This window comes from Eptesicus fuscus, chromosome 20 (genome assembly GCF_027574615.1).
Source record: "Eptesicus fuscus isolate TK198812 chromosome 20, DD_ASM_mEF_20220401, whole genome shotgun sequence".
NCBI lineage: Eukaryota > Metazoa > Chordata > Mammalia > Chiroptera > Vespertilionidae > Eptesicus > Eptesicus fuscus.
Genome location: NC_072492.1, coordinates 9,948,699 through 9,968,448, shown reverse-complemented (window position 1 = coordinate 9,968,448; position 19,750 = coordinate 9,948,699). Strand labels below are relative to the sequence as shown.

The window sequence follows — 19,750 nt, the reverse complement described above, 5'->3', positions numbered from 1 at the left end:
CACCATATGGTTGAGTAATTGCGCTTTTTGGTATTTACCCAAATAAGTTGGAAATACACGTCCACACGGAACGCAGTACATCAATGTTTATAGCGGCTTTATTCGTAACTACCAAAAATTGGCATCAACCGAGATGTCCATCAGTAGGTGAATGAATAAACAAATCAAGGTACATCAACTCCATGGAATGTTATCCAACAACAGAAAGAAATGAGCTATGAAACCACGAGAAGATCCGGAAGCGCCTTAAATGCATATTGCTAAGTGAAAGAAGTCCATTGGAAAAGGCTACATTCTGAAAAATGTGTTACAACCGAGACAGTAAAAAGATGATTTGCTTCCATTCTAATTACTAAAATAATGGTTTCAACTTCTTTACTATATTAGCCTACTCAGTATATCCATTTCTTTCGTCAAATTGGCAAATTGTATTTTTGAGAAATTTCTTCATTTTACCCAAAGTGCCAAATTTATTGGTGAATATGTACTATCCTTTTATTATCTTTTTTAGTGTGTATAGGACCTGTTTTTCATTCATGATATTGATAATTCTCTCTCTCATCAGCCTTGCTGGGGTTTATCAATTAGTATGTTGGTTTTTCTAATTTATAGATTTCTGTTCTTACACTATTTCCTTCCTTCTACTTTCTTTAGGATTGATCTACTGTTCTTTCTCTGGCTTTTTGAGATGTAAATGTAAATAATTGATTTTTAGCTATTGCTCCATTCTAAGATATGCTTTTTATGGCAATAAATTTTCTCCTAAGCATTGCTCTAGCATCCTAAGAGTTTCAATATCATTATTAACCAGTTTAATATATTTTCTAGCTTCCATTTTTATTTTATTTTATTTTATTGACCTGTGAATTATTTAGGGATGTTGTGCTTAATTCCCAATCAGTTGGGATTAATATTACATACTAGAGGCCCGATGCCCGATGCTCGAAATCCGTGCAAGAATAGGCCTTCCTTTCCCCAGCTGCTGGCACCTGCTTCCGTCTGGGACCCGGGACCCCGGCTTCCCTTGCAGCCCCGGCTTCATCTGGAAGGTCGTCCGGAAGGATGTCCAGAAGGACCTCTGGTCTAATTAGCATATTACGCTTTTATTATTACAGATTAATCCTCACCCGAGGATATTTTTTTCCATTGACTTTTAGAGAGAATGGAAGGGAGAGGGAGAGATAGAGAGAAACATCGATGTCAGAGAGACACATCGATTGGTTGCCTCCCGCATGCCCCTAACTAGGGCCCATGCTCCTGACCAGGGCCAGGACCTTGCAACCAAGGTACCTGGCCTTGACCGGAATTGAACTCGGGACCCTTCAGTCCACAGGCTGGTGCTCTATCTACTGAGCCAAACCGGCTAGGGCTAATATTTTTATTGATAGTCTAATTTCAGTGTAGTCAGAGAACATACTTTGAGTTCAATCATTTGAAATTTGATATTCTATTTGTATTTAAAAGTAACGTGAATTCTGTTGTTGGGCACAGTGTTCTATTTCAAAAAGATCACATTTATTTTATTTATTTACTAGGGGCCCAGTGCATGAATTTGTGCACCTTGAAAGGAACTGTGGGCCGCAAGGCTACGGTAGGCACAGGGGCGGGTCTCGGCCCATCCTCCACACCCCCACCCGGCCCCTCCTGCCGAGGCCCCCTGTCCCCTGTCTGCCAGCAGCCCTGCTCCTGCTGCCGCCATTCCCACCGGCCCTGCTTGCACCCGCTGACTGGGCAGAGCGGTTGGGGCCGGCGCCAGCAGCGGGTGCAAGCGGGGCCAGTGCTGTCAGTGGGTGCCAGTGGTGGCTGTTGCCCCGATCGCCCCTCAAGAGCAGGGGTGGTGGAGAAGCCCTCAGGGGCGATCGGGGCCAGCAGCCACTGCTTGCACCTGCTGATGGCACTGAGTGATCGGGACTGGCACCAGCAGCGGGTGCGAGCAATGGCTCTGGTGCCGGCTGCTGGTGTGAGTGGGGCTGGTGCCGTCAGCAGGTGCAACCGCCGGGCGGGACCGTGGCGCATGGGAGCAAAGAGTTTTCAGTAACCACCAGAGGCTCGCCCCGATGACAGTAACTGGTGCCCTGCCTTGGTCTGGTGCCCTCATTCACCTGCTCCACCATCTCGCCACCGCCAATGCCCACCATGTTCCGCACACGCCCCCTGGTGGTCAGCACACATCATAGTGACCAGTTGTATGGTTGTTCGGTTGTTCCAGTTGTTCTGCTGTTCGGTCTTTTTGTATATTAGCCTTTTATTATATAGGATAGGATTATTTATATTTTTAAAATATATTTTTATTGATTTCAGAGAGGAAGGGAGAGGGAGAGATAGAAATATCAATGATGAAAGAGACTCATTGATCAGCTGCCTCCTGCATGTCCCCTACTGGGGATGGAGCCTGCAACCTGGGTATGTGCCCCAAATGGGAATTGAGCCATTACTTCCTGGTTCATAAGTCCACACTCCATCACTGAGCCACACCAGATGGGCAAGATCACATTTATTAATTATTTTGTCCAGATCCTCTATATCACTACTGATTTTTTGTCTATTTGTTCTATCAGCCATTGAAAGAAGTGTGTTAAAGTATTTCACTATGGCTGTGGAGATGTCAACTATGCCAGTTTCTGCTTTATAGTTTAAATGCATGACATGGGATGCATACAGATTCATGATTGTGGTATCTTTTTGTTGGATGGACTCTTTGATCTTTATAAAATGTCCCTTTTTATCTTTTGTAATGCTTCTTGCCTTAAAAATGTTTGTCTGATGTTAGTGTAGCACCACTAGCTTTTTGGGTCAGGTGTGCATGGTGCTATCCTTTTAGTTTTTCTGTGTTCTTAGATTTAAAGTATATCTCTTATGAACAGTGTATAATTTTAAAAAAATCATTGGACAATACCAGGTATAGAATTCTAGGTTGATGGGGTTTTTCAGCCCTTTGAGGGTGTCATTTCATTGTCTTCTGGCTTGTTGTTACTGTTGAGAAGAGAGATCTCAGTTTTATTGTTGATCCTTTGATGATAACATGTATTTTTTTTCCCCCTTGGGCTGCCTCTAAGTTTTCTTCATCACCTCCCTCCCCTCCAACCCCCCAGGAGTTTGACAATGAGGTGCTTGTGTGTTTTAAAAAGTAAACTCCAGACTTTATTGGAATTTCACCCGTTTTTTCATTAATATTCTCTTTCTGTTTCATGAGCCAACCCTTGGTACCACATTGCGTTTAGTTTTCAGGTTTCCTACGTCTCCTTTGGTCCCTGCTTGTTTTTTATGACACCGACTGTCCGAGGAACTGGTCAGATTATCCTGTAGAATGTCCCACATGGGTTATCTGGTATCTTCTTCGTTAGACTAGGGTTGTGGGATTTTGGAAAGAAATCAGAAGTGAAGTGCTCTTCTCATGTAATTTTGTTTTTATTCTGTATGAGATTTGCTGAGTTAAGAGTTGTTGTGCCTCCTCACTTCTGGCCAGTTGAACGTTAGGAGGAGATGCTGTGCCAGGCCCAGGCCCAGGCCCGAGGAGGCCGCACCTGTCTCTGCTTTCCTGTCTAGTGCTAACATGCTGGCCCACGGTGCCTGAGAGACCCACCAGGCAGACCGGAGCCCGACCTGCAGCCCGAACCCAGTCACGCTGAGCCCATCCTAGGTCCAGGGATCCCTCGATGTCCTATAGATGCATGAGCGAGACTAAATAAGCACAGTTAGTGCACAGAGCACCAGGTGTGCTTTACGGTTTGCAATAGCGGGCCGGTGCAGACCTACAGCAGCTCACAGCTCCTTCTTCCTCCATCTCCAGCAGCTGTGTTTGGAGCAGTTTTGTTTGGTCTACGTACTTCTCCCAGGTCACAGGTGTCCTCCACCACCCCTTTGCCTCCTCTTCTCTCCCTCCCTGTGCTCCAAGACTGAAAGCACCCCCAGATCCGGAGGGCCCGCATTGAGCTGACTTTCCTTGCTCTCAGCAGCATGATAAGGCTTAAATGGAACAGTGTCAGGGAAAATTTAAGCACAAATACATTTTCTACAGAGAAGAAAATTCCCCAAATAAACAAAACAACCCCCAAGAATCTTATTTCTGCTGTAGGTGAAATAATTTATGTGAATTGCCCAACTAGCAGTTAATTGTCATACAACAAAAATAATTCTAGGTCTTTAAATACAAGATTAATGTTTTATTTAACAATAATATTAAATTCAATTCATTTATTCTTGGATGTCCCTCGCTCATATAGTAGGTCATCCTATTCATACAATAAAAAAGATTGAAGTATATAGTCAACCACTCCCTGGCGCCTGGCTGGGACAGTAGGCGTGGCAATTCCGGATAGGAGCCGGCTCTGTCCACTTCTCTCCAGTTGTGAATACTCTGGGCGCCTATAGGCCCAGAACCTTTGGATCAGGATGAAGCAGGAGGAGAGGAGGGAGGGGGTCTGTGTGCCATACAATTGTCTGCTAGCATGGTTCCCTTCCCCCCACCTCCACCAGTTTAAATCCTGGCCCCGGCCCTGCCCTCAACCCTATCGCTCTAGCCTTTCTTTCTTTTTCCTTTCTTTCTTTCTTTCTTTCTTTCTTTCTTTCTTTCTTTCTTTCTTTCTTTCTTTTCTCTTCCTTCCTTCCTTCCTTTCTTTCCTTCTTTCTTTTCCTTCCTTCCTTCCTTCCTTCCTTCCTTCCTTCCTTCCTTCCTTCCTTCCTTCCTTCTCTTTCTTTCTTTCTTTCTTTCTTTCTTTCTTTCTTTCTTTCTTTCTTTCTTTTCTTTCTTTCTAAATCTTCCTTCCTTCCTCCCTTCCTCCCTTCCTCTCTCTCTCTCTCTCTCTCTCTCTCTCTCTCTCTCTCTCTCTTTCATTCATATTCCTCACCTGAGGATCTTTTTTTTCACTGATTTTTAGAGAGAGTGGAAGAGAGAGAGGTAGGGGGAGAGGGAGGAGGACAGAGATGGGGGCTAGTCTGAAGGTCAGGAATGAAAAGTCTCATCCCCATTTCTGGAGTCAAGGGGACTGAACTCCAGACACAAAGGGTTTCCCAGACCTTTGACAAAGGAAGGAGTGGGCCCGCCAGCCGCAGGTTGGGAGAGGAGGCCTAACCCAGACCCCAGAGCACCAGGGCCTCCGGTCCTTCTAGAAAGGATACTGACCATGTTGGTGGCCGGGGCCCTCAGAGGTCAGCTCTCCTTTCTACCTCAGGAACCTGAGGGGCTGTGTGGCCAGGCCCCTCTCTCCCTAAAGCCTGTTTCTGTGCCAAGCAGAGCCCCGAGGCCCCAGAAACCACTGACGCCCTGCCTTGCCCCGTGCTGGGCCCTCAGCAGGACCCTGACCCAGCGCAGGCCCGTGTGGTTCTCCACCAGGAGCGAGACCCTCACAGCCGACTGTCTGGAGAGGCTCGGAAGAGGCTGCTTCTGGTCGTCCAGTCTGGGGTGGGCGGGGTGGGGGTGTGGGGGCGGCGGGCACAGGGCCTCGCTAGGGCAGAGCTCCGCTGAAAGTCATGATGGGCAGGCAGAGGAGGGAGCAGAGATCGGGCGTGTCCTGGGCTGGTGCGTGGGGCGACCTCTGGGGCTGGGGGCAGAGGCTGCTCTTCTCAGGCTTGTAGCAAGGTGAGACCTCACACCTGTGGGCGGGGCAGGAGTCAGGGCAGGCTCACGTCCCCCCAGCAACGTCCAGGCCTCCGGGTGGGAACATACAGAAACTGACCCCTTCCCTCACCCCACTCAGCTGGGGAGAGCGGCGCCCCCTCCTACCTGACCACACTCTGCAGGATCTTCCTCTCATCCTGGTCCAGGCACACCGCAAACGGGCAGCTTTTGGAGCCGATAATCTGTACCTTGTCCACTTTGATCTGCGAGGTGCTGATCTGGAAGGAAGGCCCAGGTCAGTCCCGTGGAATTGCCCGCTACCCTGGGGTGGGGTGGGCGTTAGTCTGTCCGCTCTCTGAGGCGAATGGCCAGCTCAGGGGAGGGGTTCTGTGCGCGGCTCAGGCCCTGGCTCCGCCCCAGCCTCTGCCCTTTCCTGAGCCTGGAAGAAGCAAGTGCCCTCGAGGAGAAGCTGCACTGTGCTCTGCTCCCCCCCCCCACCACCACCCCACCGTGAGAGCCCTGGGGGCCCACAGCCCGCTCTGCCTCCGACTTAGGGCGGAACCCTTCCACACCACATATCCTCTCACAGAGGCCCCTCCTTCCTCCTAACGCCCCACACACTCCACGTGTGTGCACACCCCAAACCTCGCCCCTCACCCTGCTTCTCCTCCCACCCACAGCCCCCACAGCCTTGGACACCCCTCCTCTCATACAACGTGCCCACGTGCACACACACAGGTGCATACACCCCCCGCCCCCCCTCCCCCCCCCCCAGTAAGTCTCCTGAGGGTGTGGCTTCAAGGAGAGGGAAGCCCTTACCTGGTTAAAGCCCTTCTTGGATTTGGGGTTTTGCCTCTTCACCACTTCGGTCAGGTTTAGCGTCAGGGACTCTATACCTGAGTCTGAAGGGCAGGGGTGCTCAGGCCAGGCTCAGAGCCCCTCCCTGCCACCAGCCCTGCACTGCCCACCCGACCAACCTAGCTCCTCCTGCTTCCGGCAGGCCTTGTTGAGGTTGATGGAGGTGCAGACCTTCTCCATGTTACACCAGCGACTTCGTCCGCTGATGGCCCCCTGGAAAGGCAGCAAACCAGGTCCTCTCTCAGCTCAGAGCCCCGTTGCCTGCCACCTTCCCTTCAAAGAGGAGGCCAGATTGCCAGGGCCCGGGGCTGCCTGTCGTGGGCACACCCAGGGAGCTCTCTCTCATTCACCCAGGTCTGCCAGCTCCTTCACTGAGAGCCCCGGCCCCTGTGTAGACCTTGCTGACTCTGGGGAGGGCGTCATGTCGCTGGCTTGGTCCCTGGGTCAGCCCGTGACCAGGTCACAGGACACGAGAGCTGAGCACCTTAGGGGTGGCCTTGATGACCTCCTGCTGAGCCCGGAGTGAGGAAGAGAGGGGCCCACAGGCCTGGAGCTCCTGGCAGAGCCAGCCTGGAACTCCCTTTCATGGGGGACCTCCATGTTGCCAAACCCAAGAGGGTTTCTCGGGCCTTGGTCAATCTCAAGGTCAGCTCACGTGCCCTTGCAGGAGAATTTGCTTCTGTTCACCCCTCTCCTCTCCTGGGCTTTTGTGAGGGACTCCTGGCTCCCCACCACCTTTCGGCTGGGGCCTCTGCTCAGCACTACACCCTCCTCTGCCTGCGGTCACATGACACAGGTCTCAGGACCGTCTCCTGGCTCCTCTGCTCTTTGCACTTGTACGTTCTCCGTTAGGGAACCTCGACGACCTATACACCCCTCCTCATATTTCATGTCTGAGTTCAGGGCCATCCATCCGACTGCCTGCTCCGACTTCTTCCTTCTACCTCTCAAGGCCACTTCGAACTCACATGTCCCGCATTCCTGATCTGCCGCTTCCGGACCTGGCCCGCTTTGGAGACAACGTACTATTAGTTTCAGAAAACTAAAATCCGGGAGTCCGGGCCCCTCTTTTTCCAACCCATCCCTAAGCCCTGCTGCTCACATAGTCCCCATATAGCCCCCATTCCTGTCCATCACCACCACCAGCCTAGACCTGGCTGCCACATTTCTCTCCTGGAAAACCACCAGAGCCTCCTACAGGCCTTGCCATGCCCCTGTGGGCCCTCCAATCTGTTCTCCACAGAGCTGCCAGAGGGAACTTCTAAACCTCAATCTGATCATGTCACACACATTCCCAGCACCACCCCAAACTTAAGCCCCTTCAAAGAATACCCACTGCTCTTGTGACTGGACAAAACTCCTCTCACTATAATTAAGGCCCTTGGTATTCTGGCCCCACCTCTCTCTTTAGCCTCACCTCATCACCTTTGCTGTTCAGGCTCTCTTCTGCCACAGGGCCTTTGAACATGCTGCCTCCTCTGTCTGGGGAATACATCCCTCTCTCTTTTGCTTAACTAACCCCTGTTGCCCCCCCCAATATTGACTCAATGTCCCTTCTCTAGGAAGCGTCTAACTTTCCTGACTGGGTTGAAGAACCCCCTGGAGGTTCTCCCAGTACCATGTATCTCTCCTTCATCTGTGTGTCAGTTTTAATCATACATCTGTGGGTCCATCTAACCACTGCCTACCATCCCCCAGGCTGTAAGCATTTTGTTCACTCTTAACAACACTACCAGTGCCCAGAACAATGCCTGGGACTCAGTAGGTGCTAACAAACACCTGGCACACACTCTCGGGGTCAGTCCCGCCTGCCCACCTCCATGGCCACCAAATGTGAAGTAGCCCATGACCACCATCCCATCAGCCCTTTGATTGCCTTGTCAGACATCACCTTGGCCATTTCCTTGTTTCCTGTCTGTCTCTCTCTTCTGAAAAAGCTAAGGGCAGGGCCCAGCCCTCCCTGATTACTGCATTCCCCCTTGCCCAGCACAGGGCCTGGCAGGAGTCGGTGCTAAATCAATATCTTTTGAATGGTTGAAAGAAGGAAGAAAATAAGGCAGGAGGGGCCCCATTGGTGAGGTCAAGGCTCTCGTGGCCTGTCCCCCAAAGTGTGCCATGCTCAGAGACTCATGCTCATGGGCACCCCTTCCTCTCTTACCTCAAATATCTCTTCAGTCCCTCTCCCACTCATCCCACCTCCCATGCACCCAGCCTGGCACAGCGGCCCCCAGACCGTGGCCTCTCCCTCGTGGTGGCTCTGGAAGCCCCAGCCTTGCCCCCCTCTCCACCTCGCCCTGTAGCCAGGCCCTGACACTGCACGGGAGCTGCTGGCACCTTCAGGAGGGGCAGAGCCTGGGGGGAGGCCTTCTGCGCTCTCCAGCTTGAAAACTGGGGCCCGGGAGCCCGAGTCTGGCTCTGCGTGAGGAGGATCAGGCGCAGACCCCGGAGGGCCGTGGCCCAGCGCCGTCTTACCTTGCTGTAAATTATCTGTAGTGTTAGAGGGACGGCCTCCCGGTCCCCGTCGATGCCCAGCCTCTTGCTGCCAGGACCTGTGCCACACGCAGACAGACCCTTCACTCGGTGCCACTTGCAGACCCTGGGGCTCTACCTCCCCGCCCCCACCTCTGGCCCTGCTTTCCGGTGACCCTGCCTCCCAGGGCCCTCCCTCCCCAGGGCTCCACCTCCTGGGGCCCCCACCTGTCTCCCCGGGACTCAGGCAGCACTCACCTGAAGCCTTGATGGCCCGTGTGGCAGCAGAGTGACCCAGCTCCAGGGAATGAATGAAGATCTCCGTGGCCTTCTCCCCGGTGATGAAGGTCAGCTGCAGAGGGCAAGACAGGCATCAGTGGGGCCCCTGCAGGGACCCAGCAGGCTCCTCCGGCTCAGGGCTGGGGCTGCCATGGGGTGGGGACAGGCACAGGCTGGGGCCCGGCGATGTGAGGGAGGCCTGCCCGTGAGTCCGAGGGAGCCGGTGGCTGGGCGGCGGGCACTCACCTCTGTCTGGTAGACCTGCAGCAGCACCGGCCGTGCAGCGAAGCGGCAGTAATAGAGCAGCATGTCGGCCAGGATGGGCAGCTGGGCGGGGGAGCCCTCCAGGGGCCGGGAGTCCTCCTTCAGGGACTGCTGCGTCGGGGGAGCCAGAGCCAGAGGGGCAGGTGGACGGCGAGCGGGAGGGAAAGGGGAGATGAGAGGGAGAGGCAGAGGAACATGCACACACATGCAGAGACACGCAGAGGAGAGAGCCAGGGAGGGGTGGTGAGGCGAAAGCAGGGGACAGACGGTCAGGGGAGCACCCACAGCCGGTCTCCACACCGCTCCCCACCTGGCCCGGGGCTCAGGAGGGCCCTGGCAGAGCTGGACAGAGCGGCGCTGAGGACGGGGGCTGAAGCCCCAGGTCCCCTGGACCCTTCTGAGAAGCCTCCCTGTCACTGTGGTGACTCCACCCCTCGGCCCCAGAGCCCTGTCCTGCTTCTCGCCTACTCTCTCTGCTCATCCCCAAGTGCACCCTGGTCCTCCGTGGAGTCCTCGAGCTGGACCTCCCCAAACCAGGGCCTTCTGAGCGAGGCGGGTGACCCCAGCCAGTGGGCCTTCTCTTCCCTCCCAGGGGCCACTTACCTGGCACAGGACTTCGGGGGGCAGGTGCATGAGGCCCAGCACGTTGCGCTCATACCAGGGGTCGAGCATGCCGAGGTAGTGAGAGATGTCGTTGGTGCTCTCCTCCCACTGGGCCGCGCCCAGCTCCTGAGACAAGGGGCCAGAGTCATGCCCAGAGACCCAGGGGGCCTGTCAGGGCCCCGGGCAGCCCTGCAGCCCTAATCTGAGCTCCCCCGCTGCCCTTGGACACGCCTGTGTCACACAGCAAAACGCCACCCCCAAGTGCAGGGCGGGGACCACTCCCGGGAGCAAGGGCCAGGCGGGAGAAGGTGCCCCACAACCAGTGGTGGCTTTGGTGGCCTCCAGCCCGCCCTCTCGGATGGCTGCTGCCTGCTTATGTCCACCTACTTCCCCCCCCTCCTCGTTTGGTGCGGGGCCGGGGCTTACTGTAGGGAGGGGGTGCCTCGGGGACTCGGGGGGGAGGGGCGGTGTCTGGCTCCGAGGGGCCGGGCAGGCGCTGGAGCAGGCCCCCTGGCTTCGCTTCATGGGCACGTAGAAGAACTGCAGCTTGAAGAACCGGGTGAGGAGGGGGCGATTGCTCTCCAGCAGCCTGGCAACAAGAATGTGGTGAGAAGGTGCCCGGGTCCCTGTCGGACCTAAGCTCAAGCCTGAGACGCCACCAGCACCGCCACCCTGCCACCCGGCAGAGACGCACCCAGTCCGGCTCTTACCGCAGGTTGCTGTAGGCCCGAGCTACCTTCCCCGAAATCCGATCGGAGCCGAAGACCACAACGCGGAGGGTGGAAGCCTTGGGGTCCTCGTCCCCGCTCAGGAAGGGGCGGCGGCGCTGATGGCGCGAGGCGGGCGCCAGGAGCCAGCTGGGCAGCTGGGTGCTGAGCTTGGGCTGGGGCAGGGAGCGGGAGCGCTGGGCCCGGGCGGGGGGCAGCGCCGGGCTGTCCAGGGGGCTGCAGAGGCTCCCGGCCCGCCGCAGGGGCAGTGCCGAGTCCGGGCTGCCCTCCAGGCCCCGAGAGTCCCTCCGCAGCACCAGCTGGCTGGTGCTCTTGAACAGTTTGTAGATCCTGTTAAACTTCTGCCCGGGCCTGCGGTAGCCCCGGCGCTCCCGGCCGCCCGGACTCTTGGGCCACTCCGGGGAGCTCTCCTCGCTGTCCTCCACGTAGCCACTGTCCACGCCGTCAGAGAGGCCCGAGACAAAGGAGGTCAGCAACTGGCTGGAGAGGGTGGCCCCCAAGGTCTGGGACGAGGCAAGGGACAGGGCGGAGTCACGGGAGGCCTCCGAGCTGGTGGAAAACAGTGAGTCCCTCTGGGCACACTGCCCATCCGTTTCCAAGTCCTCCTCCTCCTCTTCTTCCTCCTCGTCCTCCTCCTCCTCCTCCTCCTCGTCCTCGTCCCCCAGGAGCCCCGGCTGCAGCAGCTCCTGTTCCTTGAGCAGCATCTCCTGCAGGACGTCTGCGCGGGAAAGGGAGGCGCCGCTGGGTGTGCGGCCCAGGAGCCCTCTCCCGCTCACCTTTGGGGGGGTGACAGGTTCAGACAGAATGGACTTGGGGAGGAGATGCCAGAAGGCGGGTCAAGTCCAGCCCAGGACTCAGAGTGCGGCCTCTGCCCTGCCCAGGGCCTGCTCAGGCCGGCGGGCTGGTGGGGAGTGGAGGCTGCTGCACAGACGGGCCGGGCAGAGAGCCCAGGCCGCTGGGGTGGGCACCACGGGGCCCCAGCCGGCTGCTTACCAAAGCTGTCCTGTTTCCAGCTGTAGGTGTAGCACCTGGCGACAGGGATGGGGATGGTGCGGAGCTTGCCGGGTTTCGCAGTATCTGTAAGCACGGGCGGGGCCAGCCAAGGTGAGGCCTGGGAAGGAGCCCGGAGATTGGCCAGCCCAGTGCCCTGGCCTTAGAGAAGAGGGCAGAGTTGGGAGAGGGTGGGCCAGGCCGTGAAGCCTGGTGGGCCAAGGCTGAGCTGGAGCTGAGCGCTGGGATGCTGGCTCGCAGCCACAGGGCACTGTGGGGGTGCCATGCCCTTGATAGGCTGTGTCAATGTGGCGGGCACACACTCCGATTCTCCTTTCACAGGGTCCAAACGGGAAAGCAAGGGCACTCTCCCTTCAGATGCGAGGGTATTGTGCCCCTTCTGTGGTAACACGTTGTGGAGAGGAAGTTTCCCAGGCTCCTCGGGGTGAGGTGTGGCCATGTGACTAAAGTGGGCCAAGGGGATGTGTCTATGTGATGCGTGCAACTTCCGTATTATCTTCAGCCCAAGGAAAGGCCCCTGGCCTTGATTAGCACACGCTTTCCTCTTCCCACGGCCCCACATGGTGCGCCCGGCCCTGACCCCGCAGGCAGGAACCAGGCACCAGGGTGAGGACATGGTGAGGAGCGTGGTCCCCGAGTGACTGTGTGGAGCAGAGCCTCCAGGCCGACCTGGACTGCTCACGGTGGGAGCCAGGGCAGGCGACCGGGAAAGTGGGCCCCCCTGTCCCAGAGCCTCACCTAACACATTGGGGAAGCCGGCTTTCTCTCCCACCGCCTTCAGCTTGGTCCTGAGCCACTGCCGGGCCTCGGCGGCATCCCCGATGCCAGCTGCCAGCTCCTGGGCCTCTGCCGTCTCCGTGTAGACGTCCTCGAGCTCAGCCAGGGCCTTGGCCTGGAACCCCAGGAGGCGGCCGGCTTGCTCCTGCACCATGGCCGGCTGCCCGCCACCACTTCCCAGGTCTCCCCGAGGGCAGTAGGGCCCAGGCCCTCTGAGCCTCATCACCCATCTCCACCCACAGACCGGGAGCCAGGCCCGCCCCCAACCGCCATCTCAGGACATGGTCATGAGAGAAGGGCCTGGAGCCAGAGGGTCCGTCCAGGGCCACACAGCTGGCCTGTCCCAGCGCTGGGACCAGACACCAGTCTTCCAGCTTCAGTCTGAATCTCATTCCCCTGAGGCGGGTCCCACCCACCTGGTCAGGCCCCAGCACAACAGAGAGCCTCTTGGCAAGGCCAGCTCTCCAACCACCGCCCGCCATGCCCCGGGGTGAGGAGGCCAGTGTACCCTGGAGACTGCAGCCCTAAGATGGAGCAGGTCTGCGAGAAGGGGGCAGGGTTGACCCCGGGCCCCAGACACATACCTGCAGCCTGCAGTGCAGACCCGCGAGGTCACAGTGGGCCCCGAAGGTGGCCTGGAAGGCGTGCAGGAGCAGGGTGATGTAGGCGCTGTGGGGCGAGTGCCCGGGCGCGCTCAGCTTGTTGGCCACGGCGAGGAACTCTGCCTGCACCTCCACGGGGTTCAGCAGCAGCACGGTGCTGGGGGCACAGAGGAGAGGCTGTGGGCCCCGGGGGCGCAGCCACAGGCCTCATGCTGGGGTTGTGTCCCGCCCCCCCCCCCCCCCCCCAGGCCCGGGCCTCCTCACAGCCCAGGCAGGGCCTGAGGCCACGAGCGGTGGGGGCTCAAGGGTCCCGGTTCTAAGAGGAAAGTGTATGGTCTACTTTTGAGTATTTTACCCCCAGTGTTTTCAAAGACCTTTTAAACACTGAACTCAATTTTTAAAAATAAGTTTTCCTTAATTTTTATATAAACACTTTTTTTCTACAGGACATCTGAATGGATATAAGATGGCTCAAGAGAAGACTATGTTTTGGTGATGTGGCTGGAAGCCAGGCGGTCGTTTTGGGAAGGGGAAGCGGACAGACACATGGTTGCCGTGGTGCAGGGGGGCTGAAATTTCGGCCCCCGCCCTGCTCCTCAAGCCACGGGTTGCGGGGTAAGGTGGCATCTGCCAGGAGGAAGGCGGGCCAACTCAGGGCTGCATCCGAGTCCTCTGCCCGGGGGACCCTTTCCTAACTGGCCGAGCATCACGCAGCCGGCACTGGCCGGGAGGAGTGTGTCCAGCCCCCTCCGCCTCTCTCCCCGCTCCACCCCGGGCTCCTCCGCGGGGCCAGTGTGACGTTTGTTCATTATGGAAATTTCAAACGTACACAAATGTTGAGAACCGTGAACCCCGAGGTGTCAATTACTCAGTTAACGGTTAACAACCCAGGACGGTTCTCACTTCGCCCACGCCGACCCTCGATCCTCATCGCTGCATCTCCTCGAACGCGCCTGAGCCATCCCCGCGCCAGTGCGCCCGCCCGCGCATGCTGTAGTGCGCGCGGCTCCCCTTCGCTGCGCTCTCCCCCAAACCCCAGCTGCGAGCTGCGTTCACACCAGCGCAAAGCAGCGCCGTGCAGGAGGCGCTCCCCCCAGCCCCTGTGGGCATCTGCCCCGAGCGGGGCCCTGGGCTCAGGACCCGGCGCTGTCAGAGGCATCATCCTGGGGAGAAACTATGCTTGATTTCTCTCTTTTAAGAAAAAGGGGGCAGGCTCCCGTAAGCAGCCCCTACCTGAGCCCCTCTCCTTCACTGTGGGCTTGACCCCAGGTGCTGGGCACACAAAGCCTCACTTTCCCCCTTGATTCACTGTGTGCAGGCCCAGCCCGGCCAGCCTGCACCTGGCCACCGGCCCGCCATCTCCGCTGGAAAACCGACCATCCTTTCCAACTCACAGGAAACAGAGGTGAGTTCACCCTCAGCCCCGAGACCTTCTACTCACCTCTGGGAACTCAGTTCCCTGACCTTAAAACTGCCTTTTCCATAAGGTGAGCATGAGGATTGCAGGGAGCAGCGATGCCCATAGCAGTGCCCAAAGCTCAGTAAGTGCCCGACGATGTTGGTGAGGGTTCGCCAGCCCCCTGCCTCGCCCGGGAGGTAGCTTATTTACTTGCTAAGCTAACATTTACAAATGTTCGTACCCTCGGTCTCTCGCTCAAAACCTGCGCTGCCTGGGGGTGGGAGGGCGGGGTGACTACAATTTCTGCTGCTGGAGCTGACGTGTCTGGGCGCCCAGGTGTCCAGGAGAGAGCGCCCACACGCCCGGAGACCCGCTGGAGGGTCCTTGGAATGGAGGCTTCGCTTCTAGTGTTTGTTGAACTGCAGACCCGGCCCCGTGAGTGGGCAATGCAGTCCATTGGGGAGTCACAACCAGACTTGCCTTTTAAATGAAGTGGAATAGAAGGGGACAGAGCTCACCCTAGGAGGTAAGGGTACGTTTCAATTCGTGAAACCTGTTTTAGCTGTGTGTGTGTGTGTGTGTGTGTGTGTGTGTGTGCGTGCGCGTGCACGCGCGCACGCCAGGCTGTCATAGAAAATGAATCCTTTATTGCAGGTTCTGGTTTTAAAAAAAAAGAAAGTTTGGCAAATGCTGCTCTATAAACAGGCAGAAAGACACTGTGGGGAGAGCATGGGATTTCGAGGAAGACTGAGGTTCGGGTCCTGGCTCAGGCACTCGTAGCTGTGTGACCTTGGGGAGGCTACTGGGCCTCTCTGACCTTCAGTTTCCTCATCTGAAAAGTGGGGTGACGTGAGGTAATGTGTGCCCAGCACCTGGCAGGATCAATGCAGCTGATTCTTAACTTTTTTTTTCTTTTAAGTCTCAGACCTGTTTAGGAATCTGATGAAAGACCCTCAGCCAAGAAAGCGGCTCTGTGCACAAAACATCACCGGCAATTCCGGGGTCCCAGGTCTAAGCCTGTGTGCTGGGGGCTTGGGTGGGGTGCAGTGAGGGAGGGATGCAGGGGTGCTGGTGCGGGAACGGTGGAACAGTGGGCGCAGTCCCATCCCGACCCCACCCCCACTCCCACACTGTCTCTCCCTCCTCAAGGGCACTCACACAGTGGAGCTGCGGTGATTCCGAATGGGCAAACCCTGCTCGGCCCTCACCAGCCGCTGGTAGGAGATTCCTGTGGCCAAAGGAAAAGAACAGATTCATGCTTTACCTGGCCCACCGGCGCTCGTGGCCTGCACCCCACAGTGGCCGCACCGGACAGTTATTGTGGGAGTTCCTGGATGGGGTTCAGGACCAGGGGCAGATCACACCTGACGCCTACGGGGCCTCTAACAAGATGAGCCCCAGGCCCCACCTGGCTCCAGCCACCCGCCAAGCTTTGCTCCTCAGAGGCAGCGGGCAGAGCACCCTGAGAGGAGACCCGAGGCCGGTCTCCTGCTGTCCAGCAGTCCTGGCTCCTGTCACGGCTGCCCTCTCTCAGTCCAGGTGTCCTGCAGTGGGCGTGCCGGGCACCCTCGGGCCATGCCCTCAGCCTCAGCCCCTCCCACACTCTCTCCTTCCTCCAGCATCTTGGCCTGGCCTCCTACAACTTTTCAGGGACCACAGACCCCCTGATGGGGTCCCTCCCAGACTGAGCCTCTGCACCACGCCGCCACCCAGTCTTCCTCTCCGCCCCGCCCACCTGCTGCCTCCTTGACTTCAAATGTGTGGAGACATGAACTGAAGCGCTTCCTGCAACTTGGCTCAGTTCTGTAGCTGGAAACAGACCCTCCACAGTGTGTCTTCGGTTCTGTGCCACCCTCGGGAGGAGATCAAAGCACATTTCGCTCTCCTCACTGACAAGGGTGACAGAGCAGAGGCTGGGCCTCAGGGGACAGCGCCCTTGTTAGAGCTTGGAAGTCTTTACGGGGTCCCTGTCGGTGGCAGGGCCAGCCTGGGCCGGTGGGAGTGGGGAGCAGAAAGGCAATCCACTTGGGAAGCGTTGCAGAAAGCAGGAAGAAAGACCCTGATGTTTGTCTAGCACATGGAAGGAAATGGTCAATTTATGCCATTCTGATTTAGCACCTACTTGCTTTGATTTGGGACTTCTGTTTGGTGTTTCTTTTATGTAATTGTCACATGTTTAGACATGACTGTTGTATCTGTTTTGATAGGAGAGTCCCAGACAGTGGCTACTCCTATCAGGACTGGGAACACTGTCTGGCAGCACTCACAGACACACGAGCGTACATCTCCCCCGCCCCCGGTGCCCCTTTCGCCCCCCAGGAAAATGCTGGAGCGGATGAGGATGCCCGCCCGTCATGGGTTCCCCGCGAGGAGCACACAGACAAGCTGCCTCCTCTCGACTCGTCTGCTCTTTCCTTTTATCATGGGACTAGAGGCCCAGTGCACAAATTCGTGCATGGGTGGGGTCCCTCTGGGTGGCCTGCAGGGATTGGGCTGAAACCCACAGTCCAACGCCTCCTGCAGCTCCTACCTGCTGCTCCTGCTCATCCTGGTCCCACTGTGCCTGCCGCGTGCTCACACCCAATCGGTCCTGATCAGGAGAGGCTCGTGCTGCCGCAGCAGTGCTCACCAACCATGAGCCCTGCATCTGGCACCCTCCCAAGGGGAGTGGTCTGTGGGATCGGGCTGAAACCAGCTCTCCGACATCCCCCAAGGAGTCCCAGATTGCGAGAGGGCACAGGCAGGCTGAGGGACCCCCTGGTGGTCAGTGCACGTCACAGTGAGTGGTTGAGCAGCCTTAGCATATCAGTAGCATATTGCACTTTGATTGGTTGTTCGGTTGTTCTGCCATTGGGTCTATTTGCATTTACCCTTTTATTATATAGGATGTTCTTAACAGTAACCCACACCCCATGGACTCATCGCCTCACCGCCCACTCTGCCTCTATGGATGCAGGCCACACAGCTGGCCACTCTCCTGGGGAGGGGAGCAGCCAGAAAGATCACTCTCCCTCCAACAGATTCTTCCAGATGCCACTGAACTGCCCTCCTTGACTGCCCTCCTGAAGTCACAACACCCAAGGCCTCAACCTTATCATCATTTTCCTTGAATTGCCTTTTTTTTTTTTTTTGAGTCTTTGATACTGTTGACCACTTTCTCCTTAAAGCTTGCTCTTCTCCATTAGTCTCCATGACAAGGAACATTCAGCCACATCTTGTATTTCTCTCCCTGTTTATCTTAGGACTAGAGGCCCAGTGTAGGAAATTCGTGCACAGGTAGGGTCCCTAGGCCTGGCTGGCGATCCAGGTTGATGGGGGCCTTCCTTCTCCCAACTGCCAGCTGCCCACCAGGGCCTTCCTTCACTCCGCACTGCCCTCTGGTGGTCAGCACACATCATAGCAAGCAGTCGAACTCCCAGTCAGTGGAACTCCCGAGGGGACAATTTGCATATTAGGCTTTTATTATATAGGACTAGAGGCCCAGTGCACAAAATTCGTGCACGGAGGGGGGTTGTCCCTCAGCCCAGCCTGTACTCTCTCCAATCTGGGACCCCTCAAGGGATGTCCGACTGCCCATTTAGGCCCGATCCCAGGGACCGGGCCTAAATGGGCAGTCGGACATCTCTCTCACAATCCAGGACTGCTGGCTCCCAACTGCTTGCCTGCCTGCCTTCCTAATTGCCCCTAACTGTTTCTGCCTGCCAGCCTGATCACCCCCTAACCACTCTGCTGCCAGCCTGTTTGCCCCCAACTTCCCTCCTCTGCGGCCTGGTCACCCCTAACTGCCCTCTCCTGCAGGGTTGATCACCTCCAACTGCCCTCCTTGCAGGCTTGGTCCCTCTCAACTGCCCTTCCTTGCAGGCCGGGTGCCTCCCAACTGCCCTCTCCTGCTGGCCATCTTGTGGTGGCCATCTTGTGTCCACATGGGGGCAGGATCTTTGACCACATGGGGCAGCTATATTGTGTGTTGCAGTGATGATCAATCTGCATATTACTCTTTTATTAGATAGGCATAGAGGCCTGGTACAGGGGTGGGGGCCAGCTGGTTTGCCCTGAAGGGCATCCCAGGATCAGGTGGGGGTTCCCTTGGGGTGTGGGGTGGCCTGAGCGAGGGGCCTGTGGTGGTTTGCAGGATGGCCACGCCCCCTGGCAACCCAAGCAGAGGCTCTGGTATCTGGAATTTATTTTCCTTCTACAATTGAAACTTTGGAGCCTGGAGCAGAGCCAAGCCTGGGGCTCCCTCCGAGGCCGGCAGCCATTTGTGTTGGGGTTATAATTGAAACTTTGTTGCTTTAAGCGGGTGGGCCCGGCCAGGGTGTGCGGAAAGCTTTGCTTCCCCTGTTGCCGGCGGCAACCCTGGCCTGCTCTCTCAAGCTCCATTCTGCTGCCATTTGTTTGAATTTGTTTACCTTCTATAATTGAAATTTTGTAGCTTGAGTGGAGGCTTAGGCCTGGCAAGGGCAGGCAGAAACCTTGGCTTCCTCTGTTACCTAGGAAACCTTGCTCTCTGTGGCTGTAGCCATCTTGGTTTGGGTTAATTTGCATACTCGCTCTGATTGGATGGTGGGCGTGGCTTGTGGGCGTGGCTTGTGGGTGTGTCAGAGATATGGTCAATTTGCATATTTGTCTATTATTAAATAGGATAATATCTGAATAGTCTCATTTGGGGATCGCAGCACAAGCAGAGCTGGGAGCTGCCTCATATCACTATGCAGACTCCATATAACCTTGCCCTGTCCCTGATTTTGCTGTTGGGGGACTTTTAGGAGGACGTCTGTGCCCTGGGCACACCCTCACCCAGAGGGAGTTATTTCCAGAGCTGGAAATCCTGGATGCCAACAGTTCCCAAGTGAAGCACGGTGCATCAGATGAAACTCCCCTGCCCCCCAACAAAGACATTAAAACAAAAAATCGGGTGGAAGGCAATCCAGGGATCAGAGTAAAAACAGCACAGACCCTCTCCTACTAGTGGTCCCATGCACATTCGGGACTAGGCTTCTCCCACCTTTCTGCTCCTCCATTCTTGGCAGGAGCCTTCGTCCTCAAGGTCATTCCATTGTCTAAGACGGCTGCTAGAGTGCCGGCCATCAAGTCCTCATTCCAGTTAACAGGAGGAAGTGAGGGGGAGGGGTGTAAAAAATGTAAGCCACTGTTATTTCACGCTTTCTTTTATAGGCAGCCGTCTCAACTAATCACACCCCAT

General features: G+C 56.5%; 1 protein-coding gene across 1 annotated transcript in view; it reads right to left on the bottom strand.

Moving 5' to 3' along the window:
- Window positions 1-4,675: 4,675 nt before the first annotated feature.
- PIK3R5 (phosphoinositide-3-kinase regulatory subunit 5) overlaps window positions 4,676-19,750 on the bottom strand; it is a 70,184-nt gene continuing 55,109 nt past the window's right edge. Inside the window, exons 6-19 of the mRNA XM_008153462.3 lie at window positions 15,706-15,775; window positions 13,131-13,305; window positions 12,508-12,661; window positions 11,752-11,835; window positions 10,741-11,476; window positions 10,457-10,619; window positions 10,031-10,156; window positions 9,410-9,538; window positions 9,143-9,236; window positions 8,888-8,964; window positions 6,535-6,628; window positions 6,377-6,459; window positions 5,723-5,835; window positions 4,676-5,592 (exon numbers count right to left, since the gene is read on the bottom strand). Coding sequence (XP_008151684.2) covers window positions 5,445-5,592; window positions 5,723-5,835; window positions 6,377-6,459; window positions 6,535-6,628; window positions 8,888-8,964; window positions 9,143-9,236; window positions 9,410-9,538; window positions 10,031-10,156; window positions 10,457-10,619; window positions 10,741-11,476; window positions 11,752-11,835; window positions 12,508-12,661; window positions 13,131-13,305; window positions 15,706-15,775 — 2,246 coding nt within the window. The 3' untranslated portion in view covers window positions 4,676-5,444. The remainder of the gene's footprint in view (window positions 5,593-5,722; window positions 5,836-6,376; window positions 6,460-6,534; window positions 6,629-8,887; window positions 8,965-9,142; window positions 9,237-9,409; window positions 9,539-10,030; window positions 10,157-10,456; window positions 10,620-10,740; window positions 11,477-11,751; window positions 11,836-12,507; window positions 12,662-13,130; window positions 13,306-15,705; window positions 15,776-19,750) is intronic.